Below are 12,917 nucleotides of genomic sequence, written 5' to 3'. Positions count from 1 at the left end.
CTGAGAATTCATAGGATGGATGGATGGATGGATGGATAGATAGATGATGGAGGGAGAGAGAGGAAGGTTTATAGTAGATAGATAGATAGATAGATAGATAGATAGATAGATAGATAGATAGATAGATAGCAGGTCTTGGCGTGTTCAGGTCTTTTCCCGTGTAAGATTGAGAGTATCTTGGCAACGTTTTGACGAGGTCCCACTTGCCATCTTCAGGCTGGCAAGCGGGACCTCATCAATGTTGCCAAGATCTCTCAATCTTACACGGAATAGGAAGCCAGACTTGCGACGTGAAAATCTACGAAAACAAACAGATGGATGGATGGATGATGGAGGAAGGAAGAGAGGTTTATAGAAGAGGGATGGATGGATGGATAGATTTACATTTACATTTTATTTGATTTGTCAATCACAAGATACAGGTATAAGAATAAATATAGTTTTGAATACATGAGATAGATACTTATAAGAAAAATAAAAAACAATAGGACAGGGACCATAGGCCCAATTGGTGCGCTTATGCACGCCCCCTACAGGCCTCTTTGGAAGAGGGTGCGGTCAATTGTAGACAGTCTAAGGTTAAAGTTTTTGGGGTTTGGGGAAGAAACCACAGAGTCAGGTAGAGTATTCCAGACATTGACCACTCTGTTGCTGAAGTAGTATTTCCTGCAATCAAGTTTGGTGTAGTTAACCTTGAGTTTTTGTATCTATTGTGTGCTCTTGTATTGTTATGATTGAAGCTGAAGTATTCATTTGCAGGTAGGACATTGCAATGTATGATTTTATATACTATATTTAGATCGGACCGGAGGCGGCGTAGTTCTAGGTTTTCTAGGGCTAGAGTTTCAAGTCTGGTGGCATAAGGTATTCTGCAATGAGTAGAGAAGTGGAAAACTCTTCCTGTGAAATATTTCTGGACTTTTTCAATTGTGTTAATATCAGATACATAATGTGGGTTCTGGACTGATGAGCCGTATTCAAGTATAGGTCTAGCAAATGTTTTGTATGCTCTAGTTAGTAATGTAATATTGCCAGAGAAAAAGCTATGTAGGATTAGGTTAACAACTCTTAATGCCTTTTTGGCTATGTAGTTACAGTGGGCTCTAGCACTTAGATCATTAGAGATGAATACTCCAAGGTCCTTGACAGAGTTTGGATCCACAACAAGGTCTTGACTATTTAGCTTGTATTTTATTTTCTGATTTTTTTCTGCCAAGATAGATAGATAGATAGATAGATAGATAGATAGATAGATAGATAGATAGATAGATAGATGACGGAGGAAGGAAGGGGGGTTTATAGAAAATAGGGAGGGAGGGAGGGGAGAAAGTCATGTGACTCCGCCACAATCGCCGCCGGGGAGTGCCGTCCTCTCGTCTCTATGGTAACAGCCCTGGGCGCGCGGGACGCTCTCTCCCCTCTATGATAACGGCGAAAGGAAACGGCGAAGCGCGTGGGGTCAGCCTGGGCGGGTTGTACTTCCGGTGTCTCCCGGCTCGGGGTAGGCCTCGCGCTCGCTATGAGCTTCTTGAAGCGCATCCCGGAGCCGAGCGAGGGGATCCGGCTAAGGCAGCCCGGCACGGAGGCCGTGCTCGCGGGACGCGGCCTGGGCACCGGCAGTCTGTACATCGCGGAGAGGTGAGGGCGTATAGACGTAACCGAGGAGACCTGCGGAACTCCCTGCCACTTGGAAAGGTGGAGGGATATTCCCCAAAACCGGCCTTTTCGGAGGAGGAAGGGGAGGCCGGGCCTGTGGGTTTCATCCGTGGTCAGATTCTCCAACCTGGCGCCCTCCAGATCGGGCTCCTGAACCTCAGAAACGTCATCCCGCCACAACATACTTGCACTTTCAAGGAGTAATAATGGGCCGTCCCGGATGCCGTTTCTACGTGGTCCCCGGCTACTATTGGATCGCTAATTGCATTCATCAAATCATAATTTTAGTAAAGTGGGGGGACTTCGGGCCAGTCCCCCACCTCTCTCTTTCTGTCTCAGCGCAATCCACCTTACAGGGTTGTTGTGGTGGTGGTGGGGAAAATGGGAGGAAGGAAGTATGTTGGGTGTGTTCTGTGCCTGTCTTGAATTAATTTATAAAAACAAAGGTGATATAGGCAGGCAGGCAGAAAGATAGACAGGATATAGATTGGATGTGTGTGTGTGTTGTGTGTGTGTGTGTGTGTGTGTGTGTAATATATATATATATATATATATATATATATATATATATATATAGAGAGAGAGAGAGAGAGAGAGAGAGAGAGAGAGAGAGAGAGAGAGATGCATGGATAGATATAGTACATAGATGATAAATAGGTAGATGGACGGACAGACAGACAGATAGGACGCACATACACACAGGATAAAGATAGATGGGAGATAGACAGACTGACAATAAATAGGATGGATGGATGGATGGAGGATAGATAGATAGATAGATAGGAAATGGAAATAGATAAAAGAAAGATGTAAGATAGATGGATGCATGGATAGATATAGGACAGATGATAAATAGGTGGATGGATAGGAGATAAATATACATATAGAGAGGATAAAGATAGATGGGAGATAGACAGACAATAGATAGAAGAGAGATGGAAATAGATGAGAAAGATGTTGATACATAGATACATAGCATATAGATATACATATAGAGAAGATATAGATAGTTGGGATATAGATGGAGACAGACAGACAGATAGTTGGGATATAGATAGATGGAATATAGATGGGAGAGACAGACAAATAGATAGGATATAGGTAGGTAGGTAGGTGGATGGATAGATAGAGGTAGTTGAGTAGTTAGGTAGATAGATAGACAGACAGACAGACAACCATTATATGGAGATATAGAAATATAGATAGATAGATAGATAGATAGATAGATAGATAGGATACAGATACCAGCACATAGGAGGTAGGTAGATATTTGAAGCTTGTAATGGCCAAGCATGTGGCCTCCTAACCATTTAACCCAGTATTGTTCAAACTTGGCAAAAGTATGGGACTTTAATTCCCAGAATCCACTGTACTGGCTGATGATTTTTTTAGACTTGGAAGGCTGGGCATGCATCCAGTAAATATTATGGAAGCACAGGTTGCTTCTGCCTTCAAGCTACAGTAGATACGATGACCATAAGTGATCTCCGGATATACGTGGGACAATTTGTAAACCCTTAAAGATGTGTGCCTGAGATCCTAGCTGTTGGGTCACAACAATAGTAAAAATTGCTGAGCCCATCATTGTTATGGCTCATTCTGTGTTAGATGGTTACATTCTGTGGTTTGAGATAGTTTCCGGTGGATAACTTCATTTTATATTATTTTGATGGTATGTTTCTGAACTCAGAGTGGCAAATAAATCTTTTTCTGATTTTTATTTATTTGTATCCCTTATTATTTTTATAAATAACTCAAGATGGTGAGCATATACCACACAGTTTCTTCCTCCTATTTTCTCCGCAGCAACAACCCTGTGAGGTGGTTTGATCTGAGAAAGGGTGACCGGCCCAGCACTGAATCACTCTTCTGTATAATCCTGACTAATACTTCTGCCTCCTGTATCCATTAGCATCTGTGTCTTGGATCCAGGTTTTGTTCTGTAGCTGCTTTAAAAAATAAATATGTGATCCTTATGGCTCAGACTGGTGTGAACTGTGATTTATAAGTAGTTTGGTATAAAATTCTGTTCTCGTGTAAAATTCTGTCCTCATCAACTCAGTTACAACTTATTTTTTTTTGTGTTGCTTTGTATTCTTAGTCGTCTGTCATGGATAGCAGATTCAGGTCTTGGGTTCTCATTGGACTATCCCATCATAAGCTTACATGCCATCTCCAGGGACTTGAATAGCTACCCGTGGGAACATTTGTATGTCATGGTGAATGCAAAGTTTGAAGGTAAGTTGGACTGGTTAGCTATAGCCCTTAGACTTACATACCGCCTCACAGTGCTTTACAGCCCTCTCTAAGTGGTTTTACACAGTCAGCATCTCTTTCTCTCCTCTCTCACTTTTTTCTAGTCCTTTATTTTCTTGAATTTCTCTTTCCCTCCCTCTTTCTCTCTCTCCCTCTCTTTCTCTTTTCTCTCTTCTCTGTCTCTCTCTCTCTCTCTCTCTCTCTCTCTCTCTCTCTTCCCCTTCCTCCGTTTTTTCATTCCTTACATAAGAAACCCAAATTGTGTATGTTACACCCAATGATTGGATTTTAGTGATGATCCCTGGCTATTATAAACTGCTGAAAAGGACATCAGGAGCTCCCAGGTGGTCCTACTTTTTGGAGAAGTGAGGCAGGATTACTAGGTTCCTTGACGTGCATCTTCATTTCTGATGTCTTAGTAGAAGAATCCAGAGAAAGCCCCATCCCGGAGGAGGAAGAGGAGGATAGCGACGAAGAGCTTGAACCCATCTCCGAATTCCGTTTTGTACCCAGTGACAAATCAGCATGTAAGTAGGAAGAAAAGATGAGAAACTAAGATCACGCAAGTTTTGGCATGGAGAATATATCTCGGGTGAGGTGAGGGATGGAGGAAGTCAAGCCCACATTCATTCATTCATATATATCCCACCTTTATTATTTTCACAAATAATTCAAGGCGGCCAACATAAGCCTTTCTCCTCCTATTTTCCCCACAACAACAACCCTGTGAGGTGAGTTGGGCTGAAAAAGACCCTGGCCCAAAGTCACCCAGCCAGCTTTCATGCCCAAGGCAGAATTAGAACTCCAGGCCTCCTGGTGATTGGCCCAAAGTCCCCCAGTTGGCTTTCATGGCCAAGGCGGGACTAGAACTCACCGTCTCCTGGTGATTGGCCCGAAGTCACCCAGCTGGCTTTCATGGCTAAGGCAGGACTAGAACTCCCCGTCTCCTGGTGATTGGGCCAGAGTCCTCCAGCTGGCTTTCATGGCTAAGGCGGGACTAGAACTCCCAGTCTCCTGGTGATTGGCCCAAAGTCCTCCAGCTGGTGCTCATGGCTAAGGCAGGACTAGAACTCCCAGTCTCCTGGTGATTGGGCCAAAGTCACCCAGCTGGCTTTCATGGCTAAGGCGGGACTAGAACTCCCAGTCTCCTGGTGATTGGCCCAAAGTCACCCAGCTGGCTTTCATGGCTAAGGCAGGACTAGAACTCACCTTCTGTTGCTTTCCAGCCTAGTACCTTAACCACTGCACCAAACACCTTGTTTTTTTCAGAATAATGCTGGTACAGATCTAACTAGCAAGCAAACACTATAACTGATCTGTCCTCCTCCTTCCATAGATTTTAAGCGTACGGGGCAAGCACAGGTAGTCCTCGACTTCCGACCACAGTGGAGCCCCAAATTTCTGCCGCCAAGGCAAGGCGTCGGTTAAGCGAAGAGCGACCCCAAGATTTACGATCTGTCTTGCCACAATTGTTCAGCAGATCACTGTTAAGTGAATCATTTGGTCATTAAGCGAATCCGGCTTCCCCGCATTTGACTAATGCTTGCCGGAAACCAGCTGGGAAGGTGATCGAATTCGCATCAGTTGCCAAGTGCCTATCCAAATAACCTTCGTGGAGCCGTCCGTCACCGAGTGAAGTCAAGTTTTATGCTTGTGTTTTAACCTAGTGGAAGCCATGTTCACTGCCATGTGCGAATGCCAGGCCCTGCACCCTGACCCAGAGGACGAAGACTCTGATGGCAATTACGATGGTGAGGAATATGATGTCGAGGCTCATGGTGAGTGTGGCTTGGATTCGCCTGACATTGCCATCATTTCCCATTGACCTTCATCTGGGTTAGGCCCCATTAACTGTCAAGTTTTGGATCTGTACCAAGAGGCCAAAGAAAAAAAGGAAAAAAAAATGTTCATTTTTTCTTTTCCCCAAGAGTCAACTGGACTTTCTGTTTTGTTTTGTTTTTTTTCTTTGAAGACGTTTCACTTCTCAACCAAGAAGCACCTTCAGCTCCGACAGGATAGTTGTCAACTCATAAAATATTTCTATGGTCTTTTTAGAGTTGCCAACAGAAAGGGAGGGGGGAGCAATGCAGCCGCTTGCAAACCGAAAGTGCATTCCATAAATGTTTTCAAAGATAGTAACTAGGTGACCGAAGTTTCTGCCTTGCAAAATTCTAACTGGCGAGCACAATTGATGACTCTGGGCTATGGAGGCGTCCCATTGGAGAATATGAATTAGGATACACCCAGAGGGGTGGAGGGAAAATCAGGGTCAAGGGTCACAATGAATGATGTGTCTCAGAGTCGGCTACGCCCAGTGTTAACTCCCAATAAATCCTTTTGAAGTTTTGGATGTTTGGCTCGGGACTCATAATTTAAATGGAGCCCGACAATAGTGGGGAATGGAATAATGGGGAATTGATACTCCTTGCAGAAAGCTGGTCACCTGCATCCTTTTAGAAAGTCACTGAGGCCACCTGGAGGTTTGTTGGTGTCCTCAGGGTCACCTGAGTGGAGCCTTCTTGGAACTGCTGAAATATCCTGCAAGAAAGCACAGCTCCACAACACAAGTCCTTTCGGCAGTTCCAAGAAAGCTCCACTCAGGTGACCTCCAAGTGGCCTGAACGGCTCTCTAAAAAGGATGCAAATGACCAGCTCTCCGCAAGGAGCGTCAATCCTTCCATCCTCCACCGTTCAGTCAGAACTGAAGAAGCTTCTTGGAGGAGAAGCGAGACGTCCTCAAAGAAAAACCAGAAAGCCCAGCTGCCCTTTGAAAATAAAAAAAAGCACCTTTGGGACAACCAGAACCTGGATAAATGAGAATATCGAGAGAGATTCATTGATTAATAATCATTTTAGTCTGAAAAGTAGTCCTCACTTAGCGACTGGTTGCTTACAGACTGCTTGAAATTACAGACATTCCCAAAGCTACTTATGACTTGCTTGAAAGTTCTGGATACCCCCTCGTTCCAGGTGTGTGTGTGTGTGTGTGTGTGTGTGTGTGTGTGCGTGTGTGATGTGATCGTATTGTGGGCTTGCATTTATGGCCGTTTGCCACGCCCTGAGGTCATGTGACTGTGTGGTTTTACTGCTTTCTGGTGTTTACTTCCAGTTTCTGGCAAATAACGTCCATTGGAAAAACCGGACTTTCTTAATGACTGTAGTGTTCACTTAATGACTCTGGTTTTTGCTGAATGACTGCGGCGTTAGCTTAACGGATGCCACCAATCAAAGCAGGTTATAGAATCAGGTTACTTATTGAAGCAATTCCTGGAAAGTAATAACAGGTAATCCTCGATTTACAAACCCTAATTGAACCCCAAATTTCTGTCGTTAAGCGGGACCTTTGTTAAGTGAGTTTTGCCCCGTTTTATGACTTCTTGCCACAGTTGTTAAGCGAATCACCGCAGTCATTAAAAGTTAGTGACATGGTTGTTGAGTGACTCTGGCTTCCCCGTTGACGTTGCTCGTCTGAGAGCCACAAAAGGGGATCATATAACCCTGGGATACTGCAACCGTCATAAATACAAGTCAGTTGCCCAGCATCTGAATTCAGATCAGACACTGTTGTGTTTTCCTTGAGGCACAGTTCCCCAAACTTTTCGGGTTAGCAGCCCGGAGCAGGAGGGAAGGGGGAAGAGGGGATGAAGAGGGGCAGGTGCGCGTGCGTGTGTGTGTGTGCGCACGCCCTGCACAAATGCCTGCAATGTTCACAGCGACAGTCGTGCGAGAGGGCTGCGAGCAATGAGGCTCGCGTGAGTGAGACTGCGAGCGCTACGGCAACGCTTGCGTTCTGACCCTGTTCCCCAAGTCCGACAAACCTTCTGTAGTTGAAGCAATTATTCCTTTACTGGGAGCATCGGCAGCCCTAGCACAAAAGTTCCTCTCTCACCGCAGGCGAACAAGTTCGTCCGTCTGGGAGATGAATAGTTGTCTGTCACATCTATTCATCTCTGCCCCCTGCGCTTTTATCCCCAGAGCTAGGCTGGGAAGAGTGATGGCTCCTCTGTCCCGAGGACCGGCCCATAGATTTCCACTGCTCTCCTCTCCTCCGCCTTCTGTGCACCTGTGCATCAGGCACTGGACCCAGCTGTTCCTCCTCTTCCTCATCAGCTACCTCCAGACCTGGGGGCTGTTGACTCTCCATCTGAGGGCTGATGGACAGCCCAGGCTCACTCTCTCTCTCTCTCTCCAGTTCCGTTCTCCCTTGGAGTTCCCGTCCCGAGGACTGGCCCATAGATTTCCACTGCTCTCCTCTCCTCTGCCTTCTGTGCAGCCACTGGCACTAGGCCCAGCTGTTCCTCCTCTTCTTCATCAGCCACCCTCTGACCTGGGGGCTGTTGACTCTCTCCATCTGAGGGCTGATGGACAGCCCAGGCTCACTCTCTCTCTCTCTCTCCCAGTTCCGTTCTCCCTTGGAGTTCCCGTCCCGAGGACTGGCCCATAGATTTCCACTGCTCTCCTCTCCTCCGCCTTCTGTGCATCTAGGCATCAGGCACTCTCTCTCCTCCCCTCCCTCCCTCCTTCCCTCCCTCTCTCTCTCTCTCTCCCCGAAAGGCCACAACACCTCGCACAAGTGGGGGTGTATGGACATGCGCACTCTGGCCGGCCACTCATGTGGCTGGGCGGTAATTAGTCCCACAGGTTGGAGGCAACCCCTGCTTTTAAGGCTAACCTGCATTTTGGGATTTTGTTCTTGGCACAGAAATCGGCCAAGGTGACATTCCGTCCTTCTACACCTACGAAGAAGGCCTGTCACATTTAACAACGGAGGGTCAGGCCACCTTGGAGAGGCTGGAGGGCATGCTGGCCCAGTCCATAAGCACTCAGTACCACATGGCTGGGGTCCGAACAGAAGAGACTCTGAGGGACTTCGAAGGTAGGAGTTTATCTTGCCGTTTTATTTGAGCGATCTTGGAAAAAGTGCAGCGAAGAGCAACCAAGATGATTAGGGGACTGGAGGCTAAAACCTACGATGAACGGTTGCAGGAACTGGGCCTGGCTAGTCTAGGGAAGAGAAAGACCAGGGGAGACAGGAGAGCAGCCTTCCAATATTTGAGGGGCTGCCCCAGAGAAGAGGGGGTCAAGCTATTCTCCAAAGTACCTGAAGGCCAGACAAGGAATAATGGATGGAAACTGATCAAGGAGAGAGATTCAACCTAGAAATAAGGAGAAACTTTCTGACAGTGAGAACAATCAACCCATGGAACAGAAGTTGCCTTCAGAAGTTGTGGGAGCTTCATCCCTTGAGACTTTCAAGAAGAGATTGAACTCCCAAGTGTCAGAAATGGTGTAGGATCTCCTGCTTGGGCAGGGGGTTGGGCTAGATGACCTAGAAGGTCCCTTCCAACTCTGATTATTTGTTACAATTCTTATCAGAATGTTTTAAGGGCCGTCTCCCTCACAAGCGAGCCCACCCTTTCTGTCGTTAAGGATGACATTTGTGAAGCGAGTTTGGGCTCATTTTACGACCTTTCGTGACACAGTCGTTGAAGGAGTCGCTGCCCAACGGTCGTAAGTCAAGGATGACCTGTAGTACTATCTCCATTCGGTTGCTGTTTTTTGCTTTCAGATGGCATGGAAGTCGACGCGGCCCCAGTAGTTACGGGACAGTTCGAAGATGCTGATGTTGAACATTAAAGCAAGGTAGGAACGATGGCCAGGTTGACCTTCCTAATTCTCTCCCGCTGAGCCTCCAGGTTCGTTTCCTTGCTTTAGCCCCGACCAATATAATCCAGTTTGTTAAAAGTCCGAGCCCTCTGCTCTTCGGTTGTTAAGTGAATCCTTGGATTGTTAAGTGAATCCATAGATTCTTAAGTGAATCTTTGGGTTGTTAAGTGAATCCATAGATTCTTAAGTGAATCTTTGCATTGTTAAGTGAATTCTTGGATGTTAAGTGAATCCATGGATTGTTAAGTGAATCCTTAGATTGTTAAGTGAATTCTTGGATTGTTAAGTGAATCCTTGGATTGTTAAGTGAATCCTTGGATTGTTAAGTGAATCCCTGGATTGTTAAGTGAATCCTTGGATTGTTAAGTGAATCTTTGGATTGTTAAGTGAATCCATGGATTGTTAAGTGAATCCTTGGATTGTTAAGCGAATCCTTGGATTGTTAAGTGAATCTGTGGATTCTTAAGTGAATCCTTAGATTGTTAAGTGAATTCTTGGATTGTTAAGTGAATCCTTGGATTGTTAAGTGAATCTTTGGATTGTTAAGTGAATCCTTGGATTGTTAAGTGAATCCTTAGATTGTTAAGTGAATTCTTGGATGTTAAGTGAATCCTTGGATTGTTAAGTGAATCTTTGGATTGTTAAGTGAATCCTTGGATTGTTAAGTGAATCCATGGATTATTAAGTGAATCCTTGGATTGTTAAGTGAATCCATGGATTGTTAGGTGAATCCTTGGATTGTTAAGTGAATCTTTGGATTCTTAAGTGAATCCGGCTTCCCTCCCCCACCCCTCCCCCAATTGATTTCGCTAATCAGAAGGTTGCAAAATGGCGACCGCATGAGCTCGGGACACTGAGACCTCCCTACACAACCGAGTGCCTGAATTTTTTTCACCTAACGGTGAAGTTTCCATGATGGTCATAAGTATTAAGTCACTTGTTAAGCCATTTTTTTTCCAGCGCCATTGTAACTTGGAAGAGTCGCTAAGCAAACGGTTGTAAGTTGAGGACTCCAAGTTCTCCACTGTTGACAATTTAGTAACATGGTTGTAAAGTGAATCCGTTGACTTTGCTGGTCAGAAGGTCACAAAAGGGGATCACGGGACCCCGGGACATGCGACCAGCATAAAAACGAACCAGTTGCCAAGCCTCTGGGTTTTGATCACATGACCACAGGGATGCTGTGGTGGTCATAAGTGTGAAAAACAATCATGAGTCGCTTTTTTCAGTGCCGCTGTAACTTTAAATGGTCACTAAGTGAACTGTTGTAAGTCGAGGACTAGCTGTACTCCAAAGGCGCGCAGAAAAACTTGCCTTCCCACGGGTGGTACCTATTTATCTACTTGCATTTGCAGGTTTTCTAAACTGCTAGGTTTTTACACTGCGAGCTTTTCAAAGTCTGTTTGAAAGGAAAATTAATGTAAAACTGTGCCTGGAGCTGGCTGGTGCTGGATTGGTATGTCACGTTGTAAGGCTGTGTTCTTTCTTTCTTTCTTTCTTTCTTTCTTTCTTTCTTTCTTTCTTTCTTTCTTTCTTTCTTTCTTTCTTTCTTTCTTTCTTTCTTTCTCTCTCTCTCTCTCTCTCTCTCTCTCTCTCTCTCTCTCTCTCTCTCTCTCTCTTCCTTCCTTCCTTTCCTTTCCTTTCTTCTTTCCTTCCTTTTTCTTTCCTTTCTTCCTTTCCTTCCCTCCCTCCCTCTCCTCCTCCTCCTCTTCTTCTTCTTCCTTCCCCACTCCTCCTCCTTCTCTTCCTCCTTTTCTTCCCCTCCCCCCCTCCTCCTCCTCTTCTTCTCTCTCTGTTTCTTTTTTTTTCTCAAACACAACTTCTTGTGTCTTTCAGATTCTCTTGGCGTCTTCAAAACAGGATTCCCCAAGATTGGCAAGGTTACAAGAATGAACACAGTTCCTCTATTTGACCCAAACGTGAAGATTGTAAATGGTTTTGTAGCCGTGCTTATAAAACATGAGTTGACTTTTTTTTTCCTACATAGAGATGCAACACACACACACACCCACACACACACACACACACACACACACACAGAGGGGAAGTTACACCTTGGTTCTGATCGGGTAATTAATTATGGCTTGCAATTGAAGAGCCTTTATATGATATACCAGAGCAGGGATGTCCACGTTCAACAAGTTTTAAGGCTAGTGGACTTTGACTCCCAGAATTTAAGACTTTGAGACTTCAGCTCCCAGAATTTAAGATTCTTGAGGCTTCAACTCCAAGAATTTAAGACTTTGGGGCTTCAATTCCCAGAATTCCCCAAGCAGCCATGCTGGGGAATTCTGGGAGTTGAAGTCCCAAAGTCTTACATTCTGGGAGTTGAAGTCTCAAAATCTTACATTCTGGGAGTTGAAATCCACAAATCTTAAAAGTTGCCAAGGTTGGACACGCTTCTAGGTACTAAGAGAGTAAGGAATAAAATTGTAACTTAGAACAGAATTCTGGATGGTTCCAGGATCGTTCTCGTATGTTTTAATGCTTGTTTGTCTACAGCCAGGTTCATACAACAGGAATTATTATCTTAAGGTGGCTACAGCTAGGACAGAGATGCAAAGTCAAAGAAACTGTGGAAACCCTGCAACGAATTGACTCCGTCTCTCCAAGAATTTTGTACGAGGTTTCTAAGGGCCCGTTTTGGCACCGAGCAGACGGTTCTGCGCTCCAGATAAAATCTTTTTGTTATTTCTGCTATAAAGGAAAATGAAGTGGTTCAATAAAAAGATGATTTTTGTATCTTACAGCTTAGCTGCTGCTTATTTACTGGGAACTTAATTTTGTCACGTTTCTGCTCAGGCTAAAAGCTACTGGTGTTTTTATCTTGGGAAAGCTTTCTCAATCCCACGGTATAGGAAGTCCTCGACTTAGTCATGTCGTGATAGTCATAAAGTGGATCACCAGGTAAGTAGACCCGTTTTTTATGGCCTTGTTTTCATAAAGCAAACTCGGTGTCAGGATTCCGGCGGTCACCCCCATTTAAATCATGAGTCTGGAACCAAACTTCCAAAACTAATCAAGATTTATTGAGAGCTAACATGTCCGGCACGGCCTGGGTGTAACCGACACTGAGACACATAGTTCACTGTCACCCTTGACCCTGGTTTTCCCTTCACCCCCCTGGGTGTATTGTAATTCATGTTCTCCAATGGGACACATCCATAGACAAGAGTCATCGCCGTAAGTGCCGACTGGTTGTCGGAATGTGGTTGTGTGACTGTGGGGTGTGTGGCCTTCAAAACCGGGGCATAAGTACCTTGGGGTGGCTCTGTTGTAATTTTGGTCATTCAGCAACCGGTTGTAAACTGCGGACTACTGAATGTGCAGCTCAGGGT

At 45.1% G+C, this 12,917-nt stretch overlaps 1 protein-coding gene across 2 annotated transcripts; it reads left to right on the top strand.

Moving 5' to 3' along the window:
• Nucleotides 1–1,446: 1,446 nt before the first annotated feature.
• CLNS1A (chloride nucleotide-sensitive channel 1A) lies at nt 1,447–12,326 on the top strand. 2 transcript variants are annotated; one of them, XM_026706923.2, is made up of 7 exons: nt 1,447–1,638; nt 3,758–3,894; nt 4,335–4,439; nt 5,580–5,690; nt 8,615–8,788; nt 9,482–9,555; nt 11,416–12,326. In XM_026706923.2, the coding sequence occupies exons 1-6, from the start codon at nt 1,520–1,522 to the stop codon at nt 9,547–9,549; spliced, it is 714 nt and encodes a 237-aa protein (XP_026562708.2). In that variant the 5' UTR covers nt 1,447–1,519; the 3' UTR covers nt 9,550–9,555; nt 11,416–12,326. The 2 variants fall into 2 exon arrangements, with proteins under 2 accessions (XP_026562708.2, XP_026562707.2); XM_026706922.2 differs by having other exon boundaries at nt 4,332–4,439.
• Nucleotides 12,327–12,917: the final 591 nt, after the last annotated feature.

This window comes from Pseudonaja textilis, chromosome 7 (assembly GCF_049901715.1).
Source record: "Pseudonaja textilis isolate UNSWEBS1 chromosome 7, rPseTex1.2, whole genome shotgun sequence".
Classification (NCBI taxonomy): domain Eukaryota; kingdom Metazoa; phylum Chordata; class Lepidosauria; order Squamata; family Elapidae; genus Pseudonaja; species Pseudonaja textilis.
Note: the sequence above shows the minus strand (reverse complement) of the source record. Positions and strands in the feature narration are given on the sequence as shown.

What these genes read in the sequence shown, in the direction of transcription:
- CLNS1A (XM_026706922.2), top strand. Translation starts at nt 1,520, where the DNA reads ATGAGCTTCTTGAAGCGCATCCCGGAGCCGAGCGAGGGGATCCGGCTA. An exon ending in GGTGAATGCAAAGTTTGAAG is followed by an intron (nt 3,895 to 4,331) that starts GTAAGTTGGACT and finishes CTGATGTCTTAG; the next exon opens with TAGAAGAATCCAGAGAAAGC. An exon ending in ACCCAGTGACAAATCAGCAT is followed by an intron (nt 4,440 to 5,579) that starts GTAAGTAGGAAG and finishes GTTTTAACCTAG; the next exon opens with TGGAAGCCATGTTCACTGCC.